General features: G+C 43.2%; 1 protein-coding gene across 1 annotated transcript in view; it reads right to left on the bottom strand.

Annotated features, from left to right (window-relative positions):
• The window catches only part of LOC102801028 (uncharacterized), a 36,076-nt gene extending 21,774 nt beyond the window's left edge, over positions 1–14,302 (bottom strand). The window contains exons 1-5 of the mRNA XM_085495877.1: positions 14,279–14,302; positions 13,314–13,491; positions 13,008–13,079; positions 11,463–11,577; positions 10,824–10,957 (exon numbers count right to left, since the gene is read on the bottom strand). Of these exons, the coding sequence (XP_085352003.1) occupies positions 10,824–10,957; positions 11,463–11,577; positions 13,008–13,079; positions 13,314–13,491; positions 14,279–14,302 (523 nt within the window). The remainder of the gene's footprint in view (positions 1–10,823; positions 10,958–11,462; positions 11,578–13,007; positions 13,080–13,313; positions 13,492–14,278) is intronic.
• Positions 14,303–18,225: the final 3,923 nt, after the last annotated feature.

Below are 18,225 nucleotides of genomic sequence, written 5' to 3'. Positions count from 1 at the left end.
TTGGTGGCACCACAGAGTGACTCAAAAAAGTATCTTACCTACACAGCAATCCCTGGTTGGTATTAAATGGGATTGGTGGCACCACAGAGTGAACTCAAAAAGGTATCTTACCTACACAGCAACCCCTGGTTGGAATTGAATGGGATTGGTGGCACTACAGAGTGAACTCAAAAAGGTATCTTACCTACACAGCAACCCCTGGTTGGCATTGAATGGGATTGGTGGCACCACAGAGTGACTCAAAAAGGTATCTTACCTACACAGCAACCCCTGGTTGGCATTGAATGGGATTGGTGGCACCACAGAGTGACTCAAAAAGGTATCTTACTTACACAGCAACCCCTGGTTGGCATTGAATGGGATTGGTGGCACCACAGAGTGAACTCAAAAAAGGTATCTTACCTGCACAGCAACCCCTGGTTGGCATTGAATGGGATTGGTGGCACCACAGAGTGACTCAAAAAGGTATCTTACCTACACAGCAACACCTGGTTGGCATGGAATGGTATTGGTGGCACCACAAAGTGACTCAAAAAGGTATCTTACCTACACAGCAACCCCTGGTTGGCATTGAATGGGATTGGTGGCACCACAGAGTGAACTCACAAAAGGTATCTTACCTACACAGCAATCCCTGGTTGGCATTGAATGGGATTGGTGGCACAACAGAGTGAACTCAAAAAGGTATATTACCTGCATAACAAACCCTGGTTGGCATTGAATGGGATTGGTGGCACTACATAGTGACTCAAAAAGGTATCTTACCTGCACAGCAATCCCTGGTTGGCATTGAATGGGATTGGTGGCACCACAGAGTGAACTCACAAAAGGTATCTTACCTACACAGCAATCCCTGGTTGGCATTGAATGGGATTGGTGGCACAACAGAGTGAACTCAAAAAGGTATCTTACCTGCACAGCAACCCCTGGTTGGCATTGAATGGGGTTGGTGGCACCACAGAGTGACTCAAAAAGGTATCTTACCTGCACAGCAACCCCTGGTTGGCATTGAATGAGATTGGTGGCACTACAGAGTGAACTCAAAAAGGTATCTTACCTGCACAGCAACCCCTGGTTGGCATTGCATGGGATTGGTGGCACTACAGAGGGACTCAAAAAGGTATCTTACCTACACAGCAATCCCTGGTTGGTATTAAATGGGATTGGTGGCACCACAGAGTGAACTCAAAAATGTATCTTACCTACACAGCAACCCCTGGTTGGCATTGAATGGGATTGGTGGCACCACAGAGTGAACTCACAAAAGGTATCTTACCTACACAGCAACCCCTGGTTGGCATTGAATGGGATTGGTGGCACTACAGAGTGACTCAAAAAGGTACCTTACCTACACAGTAACCCCTGGTTAGCATTGAATGGGATTGGTGGCACTACAGAGTGAACTCAAAAAGGTATCTTACCTGCACAGCAACCCCTGGTTGTCATTGAATGGGGTTGGTGGCACTACAGAGTGACTCAAAAAGGTATCTTACCTGCACAGCAACCCCGGTTGGCATTGAATGGGATTGCTGGCACCACAGAGTGAACTCAAAAAAGGTATCTTACCTACACAGCAACCCCTGGTTGGCATTGAATGGGATTGGTGGCACCACAGAGTGACTCAAAAAGGTATCTTACCTACACAGCAACCCCTGGATGGCATTGAATGGGATTGGTGGCACCACAGAGTGAACTCAAAAAGGTATCTTACCTACACAGCAACCCCTGGTTGGCATTGAATGGGATTGGTGGCACCACAGAGTGACTCAAAAAGGTATCTTACCTACACAGCAATCCCTGGTTGGTATTAAATGGGATTGGTGGCACCACAGAGTGAACTCAAAAAGGTATCTTACCTACACAGCAACCCCTGGTTGGCATTGAATGGGATTGGTGGCACTACAGAGTGACTCAAAAAGGTATCTTACCTACACAGCAACCCCTGGTTGGCATTGAATGGGATTGGTGGCACCACAGAGTGACTAAAAAAGGTACCTTACCTACACAGCAATCCCTGATTGGCATTGAATGGGATTGGTGGCACCACAGAGTGACTCAAAAAGGTATCTTACCTACACAGCAACCCCTGGTTGGTATTAAATGGGATTGGTGGCACCACAGAGTGAACTCAAAAAGGTATCTTACCTACACAGCAACCCCTGGTTGGCATTGAATGGGATTGGTGGCACTACAGAGTGAACTCAAAAAGGTATCTTACCTATACAGCAACCCCTGGTTAGCATTGAATGGGATTGGTGGCACCACAGAGTGACTCAAAAAAGTATCTTACCTACACAGCAATCCCTGGTTGGTATTAAATGGGATTGGTGGCACCACAGAGTGAACTCAAAAAGGTATCTTACCTACACAGCAACCCCTGGTTGGCATTGAATGGGATTGGTGGCACTACAGAGTGAACTCAAAAAGGTATCTTACCTATACAGCAACCCCTGGTTGGCATTGAATGGGATTGGTGGCACCACAGAGTGACTCAAAAAAGTATCTTACCTACACAGCAATGCCTGGTTGGTATTAAATGGGATTGGTGGCACCACAGAGTGAACTCAAAAAGGTATCTTACCTACACAGCAACCCCTGGTTGGAATTGAATGGGATTGGTGGCACTACAGAGTGAACTCAAAAAGGTATCTTACCTACACAGCAACCCCTGGTTGGCATTGAATGGGATTGGTGGCACCACAGAGTGACTCAAAAAGGTATCTTACCTACACAGCAACCCCTGGTTGGCATTGAATGGGATTGGTGGCACCACAAAGTGACTCAAAAAGGTATCTTACTTACACAGCAACCCCTGGTTGGCATTGAATGGGATTGGTGGCACCACAGAGTGAACTCAAAAAAGGTATCTTACCTGCACAGCAACCCCTGGTTGGCATTGAATGGGATTGGTGGCACTACAGAGTGAACTCAAAAAGGTATCTTACCTGCACAGCAACCCCTGGTTGTCATTGAATGGGGTTGGTGGCACTACAGAGTGACTCAAAAAGGTATCTTACCTGCACAGCAACCCCGGTTGGCATTGAATGGGATTGCTGGCACCACAGAGTGAACTCAAAAAAGGTATCTTACCTACACAGCAACCCCTGGTTGGCATTGAATGGGATTGGTGGCACAACAGAGTGAACTCAAAAAGGTATCTTACCTACACAGCAACCCCTGGATGGAATTGAATGGGATTGGTGGCACTACAGAGTGAACTCAAAAAGGTATCTTACCTACACAGCAACCCCTGGTTGGCATTGAATGGGATTGGTGGCACCACAGAGTGACTCAAAAAGGTATCTTACCTACACAGCAACCCCTGGTTGGCATTGAATGGGATTGGTGGCATCACAAAGTGACTCAAAAAGGTATCTTACTTACACAGCAACCCCTGGTTGGCATTGAATGGGATTGGTGGCACTACAGAGTGACTCAAAAAGGTACCTTACCTACACAGCAACACCTGGTTGGCATTGAATGGGATTGGTGGCACTACAGAGTGACTCAAAAACGTATCTTACCTACACAGCAACCCCTGATTGGCATTGAATGGGATTGGTGGCACCACAGAGTGACTCAAAAAGGTATCTTACCTACACAGTAACCCCTGGTTGGCATTGAATGGGATTGGTGGCACTACACAGTGACTCAAAAAGGTATCTTACTTACACAGCAACCCCTCGTTGGCATTGAATGGGACTGGTGGCACTACAGAGTGACTCAAAAAGGTATCTTACCTACACAGCAACCCCTGGTTGGCATTGAATGGGATTGGTTGCACTACAGAGTGACTCAAAAAGGTATCTTACCTACACAGCAACCCCTGGTTGGCATGGAATGGGATTGGTGGCACCACAGAGTGACTCAAAAAGGTATCTTACCTGCACAGCAACCCCTGGTTGGCATTGAATGGGATTGGTGGCACTACAGAGTGAACTCAAAAAGGTATCTTACCTACACAGCAACCCCTGGTTGGCATTGAATGGGATTGGTGGCACCACAGAGTGAGTCAAAAAGGTATCTTACCTACACAGCAACACCTGGTTGGCATGGAATGGTATTGGTGGCACCACAGAGTGACTCAAAAAGGTATCTTACCTACACAGCAACCCCTGGTTGGCATTGAATGGGATTGGTGGCACCACAGAGTGAACTCAAAAAGGTATATTACCTGCATAACAACCCCTGGTTGGCATTGAATGGGATTGGTGGCACTACAGAGTGACTCAAAAAGGTATCTTACCTGCACAGCAATCCCTGGTTGGCATTGAATGGGATTGGTGGCACTACACAGTGACTCAAAAAGGTATCTTACCTACACAGCAATCCCTGGTTGGCATTGAATGGGATTGGTGGCACTACAGAGTGACTCAAAAAGGTATCTTACCTACACAGCAACCCCTGGTTGGCATTGAATGGAATTGGTGGCACTACAGAGTGACTCAAAAAGGTATCTTACCTACACAGCAACCCCTGGTTGGCATTGAATGGGATTGGTGGCACTACAGAGTGACTCAAAAAGGTACCTTACCTACACAGCAACACCTGGTTGGCATTGAATGGGATTGGTGGCACTACACAGTGACTCAAAAAGGTATCTTACCTACACAGCAACCCCTGGTTGGCATTGAAGGGGATTGGTGGCACCACAGAGTGACTCAAAAAGGTATCTTACCTGCACAGCAAACCCTGGTTGGCATTGAATGAGATTGGTGGCACCACAGAGTGACTCAAAATAGTATCTTACCTGCACAGCAACGCCTGGTTGGCATTGAATGGGGTTTGTGGCACAACAGAGTGACTCAAAAAGGTATCTTACCTGCACAGCAACGCCTGGTTGGCATTGAATGGGATTGGTGGCACTACAGAGTGACTCAAAAAGGTATCTTACCTACACAGCAACCCCTGGTTGGCATTGAATGGGATTGGTGGCACTACAGAGTGACTCAAAAAGGTATCTTACCTACACAGCAACCCCTGGTTGGCATTGAATGGGATTGGTGGCACTACAGAGTGACTCAAAAAGGTATTTTACCTACACAGCAACCCCTGGTTGGCATTGAATGGGATTGGTGGCACTACAGAGTGAACTCAAAAAGGTATCTTACCTACACAGCAATCCTTGGTTGGTATTAAATGGGATTGGTGGCACTACAGAGTGACTCAAAAAGGTACCTTACCTACACAGCAACCCCTGGTTGGCATTGAATGGGATTGGTGGCACCACAGAGTGAACTCAAAAAGGTATCTTACCTGCATAACAACCCCTGGTTGGCATTGAATGGGATTGGTGGCACTACACAGTGACTCAAAAAGGTACCTTACCTGCACAGTAACCCCTGGTTGCCATTGAATGGGATTGGTGGCACTACAGAGTGACTCAAAAAGGTATCTTACCTACACAGCAACCCCTGGTTGGCATTGAAGGGGATTGGTGGCACCACAGAGTGACTCAAAAAGGTATCTTACCTGCACAGCAACCCCTGGTTGGCATTGAATGAGATTGGTGGCACCACAGAGTGACTCAAAATAGTATCTTACCTGCACAGCAACGCCTGGTTGGCATTGAATGGGGTTGGTGGCACAACAGAGTGACTCAAAAAGGTATCTTACCTGCACAGCAACGCCTGGTTGGCATTGAATGGGATTGGTTGCACTACAGAGTGACTCAAAAAGGTATCTTACCTACACAGCAACCCCTGGTTGGCATTGAATGGGATTGGTGGCACTACAGAGTGACTCAAAAAGGTATCTTACCTACACAGCAACCCCTGGTTGGCATTGAATGGGATTGGTGGCACTACAGAGTGACTCAAAAAGGTATTTTACCTACACAGCAACCCCCTGGTTGGCATTGAATGGGATTGGTGGCACTACAGAGTGAACTCAAAAAGGTATCTTACCTACATAGCAATCCTTGGTTGGTATTAAATGGGATTGGTGGCACTACAGAGTGACTCAAAAAGGTACCTTACCTACACAGCAACCCCTGGTTGGCATTGAATGGGATTGATGGCACTACAGAGTGACTCAAAAAGGTATCTTACCTACACAGCAACCCCTGGTTGTCATTGAATGGGGTTGGTGGCACTACAGAGTGACTCAAAAAGGTATCTTACCTACATAACAACCCCAGGTTGGCATTGAATGGGATTGGTGGCACTACAGAGTGACTCAAAAAGGTATCTTACCTGCACAGCAACCCCTGGTTGGCATTGAATGAGATTGGTGGCACCACAGAGTGACTCAAAATAGTATCTTACCTGCACAGCAACGCCTTATTGGCATTGAATGGGGTTGGTGGCACAACAGAGTGACTCAAAAAGGTATCTTACCTGCACAGCAACGCCTGGTTGGCATTGAATGGGATTGGTGGCACTACAGAGTGACTCAAAAAGGTATCTTACCTACACAGCAACCCCTGGTTGGCATTGAATGGGATTGGTGGCACTACAGAGTGACTCAAAAAGGTATCTTACCTACACAGCAACCCCTGGTTGGCACTGAATGGGATTGGTGGCACTACAGAGTGACTCAAAAAGGTATTTTACCTACACAGCAACCCCTGGTTGGCATTGAATGGGATTGGTGGCACTACAGAGAGAACTCAAAAAGGTATCTTACCTACACAGCAATCCTTGGTTGGTATTAAATGGGATTGGTGGCACTACAGAGTGACTCAAAAAGGTACCTTACCTACACAGCAACCCCTGGTTGGCATTGAATGGGATTGGTGGCACTACAGAGTGAACTCAAAAAGGTATCTTACCTACATAACAACCCCAGGTTGGCATTGAATGGGATTGGTGGCACTACAGAGTGACTCAAAAAGGTATCTTACCTACACAGCAACCCCTGGTTGGCATTGAATGGGATTGGTGGCACTACAGAGTGAACTCAAAAAGGTATCTTACCTACATAACAACCCCAGGTTGGCATTGAATGGGATTGGTGGCACTACAGAGTGACTCAAAAAGGTATCTTACCTACACAGCAACCCCTGGTTGGCATTGAATGGGATTGGTGGCACCACAGAGTGACTCAATAAGGTACCTAACCTACACAGCAACCCCTGATTGACATTGAATGGGATTGGTGGCACCACAGAGTGACTCAAAAAGGTATCTTACCTACACAGCAACCCCTGGTTGGTATAAAATGGGATTGGTGGCACCACAGAGTGAACTCAAAAAGGTATCTTACCTGCACAGCAACCCCTGGTTGGTATTAAATGGGATTGGTGGCACCACAGAGTGACTCAAAAAGGTATCTTACCTACACAGCAACCCCTGGTTGGCATTGAATGGGATTGGTGGCACCACAGAGTGAACTCAAAAAGGTATCTTACCTACACAGCAACCCCTGGTTGGCATTGAATGGGATTGGTGGCACCACAGAGTGAACTCAAAAAGGTATCTTACCTACACAGCAACCCCTGGTTGGCATTGAATGGGATTGGTGGCACTACAGAGTGACTCAAAAAGGTATCTTACCTACACAGCAACCCCTGGTTGGCATTGAATGGGATTGGTGGCACCACAGAGTGAACTCAAAAAGGTATCTTACCTACACAGCAACCCCTGGTTGGCATTGAATGGGATTGGTGGCACCACAGAGTGACTCAAAAAGGTATCTTACCTACACAGCAATCCCTGGTTGGTATTAAATGGGATTGGTGGCACCACAGAGTGAACTCAAAAAGGTATCTTACCAACACTGCAACCCCTGGTTGGCATTGAATGGGATTGGTGGCACTACAGAGTGACTCAAAAAGGTATCTTACCTACACAGCAACCCCTGGTTGGCATTGAATGGGATTGGTGGCACTACATAGTGACTCAAAAAGGTATCTTACCTACACAGCAACCCCTGGTTGGCATGGAATGGGATTGGTGGCACCACAGAGTGACTCAAAAAGGTATCTTACCTACACAGCAACCCCTGGTTGGCATTAAATGGGATTGGTGGCACCACAGAGTGAACTCAAAAAGGTATCTTACCTGCACAGCAACCCCTGGTTGGCATTGAATGGGATTGGTGGCACTACAGAGTGACTCAAAAAGGTATCTTACCTACACAGCAACCCCTGGTTGGCATTGAATGGGATTGGTGGCACCACAGAGTGACTCAAAAAGGTATCTTACCTACACAGCAACCCCTGTTTGGCATGGAATGGGATTGGTGGCACCACAGAGTGACTCAAAAAGGTATCTTACCTACACAGCAACCCCTGGTTGGCATTGAATGGGATTGGTGGCACCACAGAGTGACTCAAAAAGGTATCTTACCTACACAGCAACACCTGGTTGGCATTGAATGGGATTGGTGGCACCACAGAGTGAACTCAAAAAGGTATCTTACCTACACAGCAACCCCTGGTTGGCATTGAATGGGATTGGTGGCACCACAGAGTGAACTCAAAAAGGTATCTTACCTACACAGCAACCCCTGGTTGGCATTGAATGGGATTGGTGGCACTACAGAGTGACTCAAAAAGGTATCTTACCTACACAGCAACCCCTGGTTGGCATTGAATGGGATTGGTGGCACCACAGAGTGAACTCAAAAAGGTATCTTACCTACACAGCAACCCCTGGTTGGCATTGAATGGGATTGGTGGCACCACAGAGTGACTCAAAAAGGTATCTTACCTACACAGCAATCCCTGGTTGGTATTAAATGGGATTGGTGGCACCACAGAGTGAACTCAAAAAGGTATCTTACCAACACAGCAACCCCTGGTTGGCATTGAATGGGATTGGTGGCACTACAGAGTGACTCAAAAAGGTATCTTACCTACACAGCAACCCCTGGTTGGCATTGAATGGGATTGGTGGCACTACATAGTGACTCAAAAAGGTATCTTACCTACACAGCAACCCCTGGTTGGCATGGAATGGGATTGGTGGCACCACAGAGTGACTCAAAAAGGTATCTTACCTACACAGCAACCCCTGGTTGGCATTAAATGGGATTGGTGGCACCACAGAGTGAACTCAAAAAGGTATCTTACCTGCACAGCAACCCCTGGTTGGCATTGAATGGGATTGGTGGCACTACAGAGTGACTCAAAAAGGTATCTTACCTACACAGCAACCCCTGGTTGGCATTGAATGGAATTGGTGGCACCACAGAGTGACTCAAAAAGGTATCTTACCTACACAGCAACCCCTGTTTGGCATGGAATGGGATTGGTGGCACCACAGAGTGACTCAAAAAGGTATCTTACCTACACAGCAACCCCTGGTTGGCATTGAATGGGATTGGTGGCACCACAGAGTGACTCAAAAAGGTATCTTACCTGCATAACAACCCCTGGTTGGCATTGAATGGGATTGGTGGCACTACAGAGTGAACTCAAAAAGGTATATTACCTGCATAACAACCCCTGGTTGGCATTGAATGGGATTGGTGGCACTACAGAGTGACTCAAAAAGGTATCTTACCTGCACAGCAATCCCTGGTTGGCATTGAATGGGATTGGTGGCACTACACAGTGACTCAAAAAGGTATCTTACCTACACAGCAACCCCTGGTTGGCATTGAATGGGATTGGTAGCACTACAAAGTGACTCAAAAAGGTATCTTACCTACACAGCAACCCCTGGTTGGCATTGAATGGGATTGGTGGCATTACAGATTGACTCAAAAAGGTACCTTACCTACACAGCAACCCCTGGTTGGCATTGAATGGGATTGGTGGCACTACAGAGTGACTCAAAAAGGTATCTTACCTACACAGCAACCCCTGGTTGGCATTGAAGGGGATTGGTGGCACCACAGAGTGACTCAAAAAGGTATCTTACCTGCACAGCAACCCCTGGTTGGCATTGAATGAGATTGGTTGCACCACAGAGTGACTCAAAATAGTATCTTACCTGCACAGCAACGCCTGGTTGGCATTGAATGGGGTTGGTGGCACAACAGAGTGACTCAAAAAGGTATCTTACCTGCACAGCAACGCCTGGTTGGCATTGAATGGGATTGGTGGCACTACAGAGTGACTCAAAAAGGTATTTTACCTACACAGCAACCCCTGGTTGGCATTGAATGGGATTGGTGGCACTACAGAGTGAACTCAAAAAGGTATCTTACCTACACAGCAATCCTTGGTTGGTATTAAATGGGATTGGTGGCACTACAGAGTGACTCAAAAAGGTATCTTACCTGCACAGCAACCCCTGGTTGGTATTAAATGGGATTGGTGGCACTACAGAATGAACTCAAAAAGGTATCTTACCTACATAACAACCCCTGGTTGGCATTGAATGGGATTGGTGGCACCACAGAGTGAACTCAAAAAGGTACTTTACCTACACAGCAACCCCTGGTTGGCATTGAATGAGATTGGTTGCACCACAGAGTGACTCAAAATAGTATCTTACCTGCACAGCAACGCCTGGTTGGCATTGAATGGGGTTGGTGGCACAACAGAGTGACTCAAAAAGGTATCTTACCTGCACAGCAACGCCTGGTTGGCATTGAATGGGATTGGTGGCACTACAGAGTGACTCAAAAAGGTATTTTACCTACACAGCAACCCCTGGTTGGCATTGAATGGGATTGGTGGCACTACAGAGTGAACTCAAAAAGGTATCTTACCTACACAGCAATCCTTGGTTGGTATTAAATGGGATTGGTGGCACTACAGAGTGACTCAAAAAGGTATCTTACCTGCACAGCAACCCCTGGTTGGTATTAAATGGGATTGGTGGCACTACAGAATGAACTCAAAAAGGTATCTTACCTACATAACAACCCCTGGTTGGCATTGAATGGGATTGGTGGCACCACAGAGTGAACTCAAAAAGGTATCGTACCTGCATGGTTTGCTTTCAATAATTCAAGATGTCTGATAAGTTCTCTCTCAGTCAGTCCTATTAGTCTTGCCCCAGCAGCATAGTGCCCAACAACGTGTGGTATCTGAGCTTTTTTATATTTGGTCTTGTAGTAACTATAAAATACAAGTCATGAATAATTTATTAGATATTAATATTTTAAATTCATGTTGCTTTGTTTGCATTATTGAAAATTCATTTCAGTTAAAATCAGTCATCTTGTTCTAATCGAATTATAGCTATAACATTACCAGATGTTATTCTAACAAAATGGTCCAATCAAGTATCAGCTTACATTACCACATTGCATTCTAACATAATGGTCCAATCAAGTAACAGCTTACATTACCACATTGCATTCTGACATAATGGTCCAATCAAGTATCAGCTTACATTACCACATTGCATTCTGACATAATGGTCCAATCAAGTAACAGCTTACATTACCACATTGCATTCTGACATAACAGTTTAATCAAATCAGAGCTAACATTAACAGATTGCATTGTGACATTATAGTCCAATCAAATTTTATTTACTCATAATCTTTTGAAGCGAAGGTCCAATCAAAGAATAGCTTACATAACTTGCTTACATCGGTCAAATTAAATAATATCTTACCAAACAATTTCATCCATAGCTTTCAATGCAGATTTTTTCATAAACTGTGTGAGTGCATCAAATAACAGGGTCTCTCTGTGGTTTGGATCGATAGTTGAGCCATCTTTATTTTCAACTAAACAAATAAAATACATAAAATAAATAGTGTGTTTCTAGTAACAACAATTAAGTATAGAATTTTATACAAAGTAATCATGTTAATAAGATGCTACTGTAAAATGTCATTATACATGATGGAGTTATACAATAAGGTTGCCATTCGTGCTGGACAATTGGTTCAACATGCAATTGGGAACAGGAATTGCTCTCAAGTTACCACTTTCAAGAGATGTCAAATTCAATGTAAAGTTCAGTTCACATGGTCGTAATATGTCATTCTGATTGGCTAAGAGTGTGATTTTAATTATGTAAGCCATGGTTAAATTAACTATCATGGTTTTACATGTTTAAAAGTCTAGGCCCCAAACATGAACAACACATAATAAGGTTGAATTAATTAATTTTTTTTTTTTTTCAAAATTGACAAAAAAATATTATTTTGCACTACTGCAGTCATCGCACATAATAAAGATAATTGCATTTCTAATTATTTGGGGTTCAAAAGTGAAGCATGAGAAAAATCATTTTTCAGAACTACACAAATGAAAAAAAATGACTGCTGTCTGGCTTGTTCATCAACCCTGAAGTTTTGCTGATCCTCAAAATGCAACTGAGCATTCGGTGCTGATTTTTTTAAAATTACGATAACTTTACATATATCAATATTTGTCACTAACAAGAAACTTCTTGTATAAACCTCGCAACACAGTGCATGCAGGTGTCACTGCTCAATGTATCTAAAATCATTGTGTGCTAATTCGAGGGCCCATTTTATTTAACCATCGTGATAACATTTTTGATGCACGCTTAGATAGATGAATGTCTCGGTTTTCTGACGTGTCCAAACAGGGACTAATAACCATCACCAGAGGTGAGTATGTTAATTGGTTCTCAACAAATATAGGAACAAATGTTTTATTGTTTCTGATATTATTGTGGAATTCTTCCTGCTTGACGACTTATTGACAGCACTGTCACTGGCTCATCCTGTTTATTATAATATTCTATTAAATTTGTGATATTGATCAAGTCTGTAGCCAACAGAACATCTTCTTAACTATCCAAAATGATAGAAAATACATAAAAATGAACAAAATATTGGGTCAACATTTTATCCTGAAAGCTTAGGCCAGACTTTTTTTATTCCTTGTTTCTCAAGTTTTTATAAGGCAATTTTTTTGAGGAGGGCAGAAAAAAAATAAAAATTTTTTCCATTAGATTTGTGTGATTCTCAAAGAATTGTAAGTGAGATCATTGATCGGAGAGGCGAAACAAGGGATAATGAAAGTCTGGCCTTATCGCATTTAAAAGATTATTACAGTAATGATTATAGCACCAGATGAAAAGTCACTTATTTGGAAGTATTTTGACAGTGATTGCTTGCATCTAAAATATCTTGATTCATTTAAATAGACAAATTTTGAATCAATACTAAGTTTTACTTACCAAATGTTTCTAAAAAACGTTCGGTGTTCGTCATTAAAAGCAAAAACTCATCAAAGTCAATCTCACCATTACCTGTCAGAAGTGAATAAAACTATTTTAGTAAATAACAATAAATATAAAGTTATGCAACGGAATAATAACAATAACATTATGCAAATAACTAAAGCATATATTAATAAATGTATCATAAATATACTGCATGTAAATCATAAGTACGAATGAATTCAAAATAAGGTATAAATAAGATTTAAATCAGTTATTTGTGAAGCCTTGGCGATGTATTACAAATTGAGTCACATGACTTACCATCATTATCAATAGTTGCCATGATTTCAGCGATTTCATTTGGTGGTATCTGAATATCAACACTGTCAAGGGCTTGAGAAAACTCATCAGCATCAATGCTACCACCACCATTGCTATCAAATAAGTCAAACACTTCACGGAAAGCTGTAATTAACAAATCAATACACAATAAATATAACTGTTATCAGCAAACGATATATGTATCTGTGGTGTGCCATGATTATATGTAAGTATGGGTTATATTTTTTGTCTGGGATATAACAGTCAGTAAGTTTGTCCTGATGGGAAATCTCTCCTAAGTACATTATTTATGTGACCATGAACTTATTATTTATTCCTTTTATTTATTTTTTATGTAACAATCTTGCTTTTTTTTTAAACAAAGTTTAATGTATGCTAACCCATTATAAAGTATCTGACTCAATGCATTAGATATGAGCAGATATTGGGAAAGCGCCCTCAAGTGGTGAACCCTGTACAGGCTTCATCCCAATATGGCGTCATTCTATGCAGGTCAGTGTTGTTTTCATATGCAGATTTAATCTGAATATATTTACTGTACAACTTTGCCATCCATTGCTGAATCTGATCAATCTGTTACTGCCAGAGTTTAGATAACACTCAGATGTAGTTTTGAGGATGGGATGTCTCATATTTTCCCAGTTATTTACATTTGTTGATATATGTTTTTATGAGGTTTGTATCCCAATGTATAGCGTACCGTTGTCCTTGACAACCAAAATTGTCATAGATTTATTTAGACATTTTCGGACTTTGTTGTCAGTGATCAGCTGGCCTATTGATGCCAGGTAGCTAAGAAATACATTGGGATGCATGCTGTGTATTCTGAAACTATGATTTTGAGAAACTTTTGTGACTATTCGATATGTGCATATTTGCAGTGCATATTGCCAACAACCTGTCAAGTGAGAATTCTGTATTAATGTATTCTTCCGTATTTTTACTTTTTGATCCCAATATGGCGTCATTCTATGCAGGAATTGCCATTGATGATGTCGCAAGTGAATAAAGAACTTTCCACTACCTCCAGAGCATTGAAGCCCCGTCTCTGTTATTTATTTATTTTATGTGATCGCAGAAGTCTATAACACAAAAAATCACACAACGCAGTCACGTCCCGAAATCTGCGTCACATCTGGTGCCGAGACCAGGATCTGGGTTTTCATTAATGGACAGTAAGCAGTTCCCAGCAGTATCCTTGTCTGTATTAACATTTAATGCTATTATCTGCTGTTGAGAAGTGAATGAATAGCTGCTGTGACGACCAAGAAGACCATTCATCGTGTCAAATTAATACAGTTGCTGGTTTTACTGAGCTGCCTATATTGTACCATGCCTGTTTATACTGACTTGTCAAATTGAACAGTGACCAGTGCAGTGTAAACTCAAGATTTATTATTCACCTATATTTGAACAGTTTCCTAGAGACCCTTGATTTTTTTTTTTGTTGTTTTTTTTTTTGGGTCATATTCTGAACGTTTGTTTATACATGTCACATGTACACATTGTGTAACTTTCTGCTTGTACATGTACATGCATGGCATTAGTCCTTATTCATAGTTAGTGCTATAGTGTGTGTAGTGTTTTGACAGTTTGTCAGTGCAAAATAGTTTTTTTGGAGATCGCATGTAATTGAAATTACCTGGCCTTTGCAGCAGTGTGTTATGTACATGGATATTAGTGTAAGCAGTAGTGTCATAATTTCTTGCTTCTGTATTGCCTATAATGCATATGCTTTTATTTATATCAGTATAGTGCTTGATATTTGCCTAGCTTGACATTTATTCAGTAATACTTATCTTAATTTGATGTACATTAACTAGCGCAAACCTTAGTTTCCTACACTTGATTGCTGTTTACTTTAACTATTGCATATGCCTTTAATGTGTATCCATATTTCTTAAAAGAATATTCTGTATTGTATAGAATTTGCGTATAACTTAGATTTTTGCTCGCAACTTTAGTAACCATACAACCCAACATGCAACATACTCCAAGTAACGAATTAATCACATTTGACCAAGTAGGGTTTGATAACACACCTGTTATGCAGTATACCAATACACCACCAGGCCAACAGGGCCACACACCAGTTACCATAGCGACTGCAGACTTGCCGCCACAGACAAGCTCGGGCTACCATAGCCACATGCATACCCCACCAGTTATACAGCCTGCATATCCCTTAAATACTCCGACTGGGGTAACCAACCCAATGCAACCATATTATAATTCCACACCTTACCCGCCAATACAAACATCCCCACCAGTATATTATCAACCTCCAGCCCCTCAGCAACAACCAACCCAGCAATACAGACTGACATCATCACACCAAGTACGTGGTGTTCCAGTGTTTAGTGGTCATCCAGAGGCTAAAGTGTTGGTAGAAGACTGGATCCGAGACATGGAATATTTATTTGCAGCAGGGATGATGCCTGACCCACTACAGTTTTCTACCATTGTAAGGCATCTTAGTGGTGAAGCCCGGAAGTTAGTACTTAACCTACCACCCGGTCAGCAGTCTCCCAGCCGTGCTTTTGAGGAGCTCCGAGCAGAGTATGGTGATGGTGGACTGTCCATGGACCCCATGGGTAACTTTTATGAGCGGCAACAGTTAGCGGACGAATCTGCAGGATCTTATGCCATTGCCCTGGAAGATCTACTACGCAAGGTAGAAGAGAAAGTGCATCATGGACAACCATACCCTGACAGAGACTATAAACTCACTCAACAGTTCATGAAAGGGCTACACGACCAGACAGTTTTTTCACGATTAGCACCAATGAAGCCAAGACAAATGTCCTTCACTGAGCTTCGAGCTGAGCTCCGACTTCTGGCCAGAGAAGTGAGACCCACATCAACCAAAACCAAGAAAGGACAAAGTCAACCACATTGGGTGAGAAATAATGAAATTCATGATTCTCCAGTTAAAGTTACATCATCCACACCTGAAGACCAAAATATGACCCAGGTGACTCAACTGCTACAGCAAATTGCATTGAGTCAGGAGCAGCAAGCTGACAGGTTAGCCAAACTGGAGCAGAAAATAAACAAAAGCGATCAACCTTCAATTGGCACTGACACCATCCAGCACAACAAATCCATTACCTATGACAAAACAGCACCGTCCAGAAACAAAACCTTGAAGCAGTTGCCCGAGGACACAGCATGTTATCGATGTGGTAACAAAGGTCATGTAGTTCGAGGATGCTGTTCCAAACCGCTCCCAACCTATGTTCCGGCCAACCGATCCTTTCAACCGAAATCTACATCGCCAAAATCATTAAACGAATAGTGCCTGCGAAAGAGGGACATTTCGCAGGTGTTGTTAAAGCTTGTCCCCCTAATCAATCTATGTTAGATTCGTCTCTGAACCAAGCTGGAGTGGAGGTGGTACAACAATTTGTTGGGCCTTTGAACGAGACAGAGGTGGAAGTAAATGGTATCGTTTGTCGTACACTAGTTGACTCCGGTTCACAGGTAACGACCATAACCAAAGCTTTCCTCACTAGTCATCCTCAACTATCCAGTATGAAGCATGAATCTACTAATATTACCATTGAAGGGGCAGCAGGACAAAATGTACCGCATTATGGTGTGATTCGTTTGAACTTGACATTTCTAGGTCGAACATATAAACGGGTCCCTGCATTCGTGGTTCCTACAACTGAGTACCGTGAACAAGTGCCTTTGTTGATTGGAACAAATGTCATCAGGACTAGCCAAAATGACTTGAGAGCCTTTCATGGTCGTTGCTACCACAGTCGTGTCAAACAGTCCTCGGAGGTATGGTACTCAGCATACAAAGACATATGGAAAGTGGAACTAGGTGGTAAAACGGGATTCATTGGACAAGCCAAATACAGTGGCCGTCGACCCATGACTATACCTCCTGGGGAAGAAGTTCACATCCCTTGCCTGGTTCCCAAAGGACCAGCAAAGTCAATGTATACTACCCTCATCGAAGGCCCACGCACTAGAGTACTGCCTGATGGTTTAGCAATTGGAAAAGTGGTGACTGATGTGGAGGATGGACACACCAATGTAAGGGCATGTAATTATTCCTCAAAACCTTTTGTTATCTGGCCCAAGACTTGTGTAGCAGAGCTGCATGCGATAATCAGTGAAGAAGAGTTCTCTACACGGCAACCTACAATGGCTCTAGGCAGCGAACTTAAAGTATCTTCCAGTCCTCTGTTGCAGTGCCATAGCATGGCTGAAACATCAGAGAACAATCTTCCCCCTGTTGACTTAAGCAGTGCTGCTGTTGATAGTCCTAGTCAGCTAAATGCACTAAAGCAGCTGTTGTTGAAAAATACTGATGTATTTTCAAAACACTCATTAGACTATGGACGAACGACAACCATTCAGCATGAGATACCACTGGTGGACAACCAGCCCTTTCGCTTGCCACCACGTCGCATCCCTCCTGCTCAATATCAGGAAATCAAAAAGCACATTGAAGACATGGAGACTGCAGGAGTGATAAGGCCAAGCAGGAGTCCGTATGCATCACCAATTGTGATTGTTAGGAAAAAAGATGGCACTCCTAGAATATGTATTGATTACAGACAACTCAACCAGCGTTCTATCAGAGATGCTTACCCTCTTCCGCGTATTGATGATGCACTGGAATCACTTGGGAATGCAAAGTTCTTCTCAACACTTGACCTCACCTCAGGGTATTGGCAAGTGGAAATAGCTGAAAAGGATAAACCGAAGACGGCATTCACAACACCCATGGGTCTGTTTGAGGCAAACCGGATGCCTTTTGGCTTATCTAACGCCCCAGCGTCCTTCTGTAGGCTTATGATGGCTTGCCTGGGTGATCAGAACTTTTCCACCGTGTTAATTTACCTGGATGACATCATCATCTTCTCGAGTACCT

This window comes from Saccoglossus kowalevskii, chromosome 22 (assembly GCF_978046115.1).
Source record: "Saccoglossus kowalevskii chromosome 22, keSacKowa6.1, whole genome shotgun sequence".
In the NCBI taxonomy this organism is placed as follows: Eukaryota; Metazoa; Hemichordata; class Enteropneusta; family Harrimaniidae; genus Saccoglossus; species Saccoglossus kowalevskii.
The sequence above is the reverse complement of the archived record's forward strand: the minus strand, read 5'-3'. Positions and strand labels throughout refer to the sequence as shown.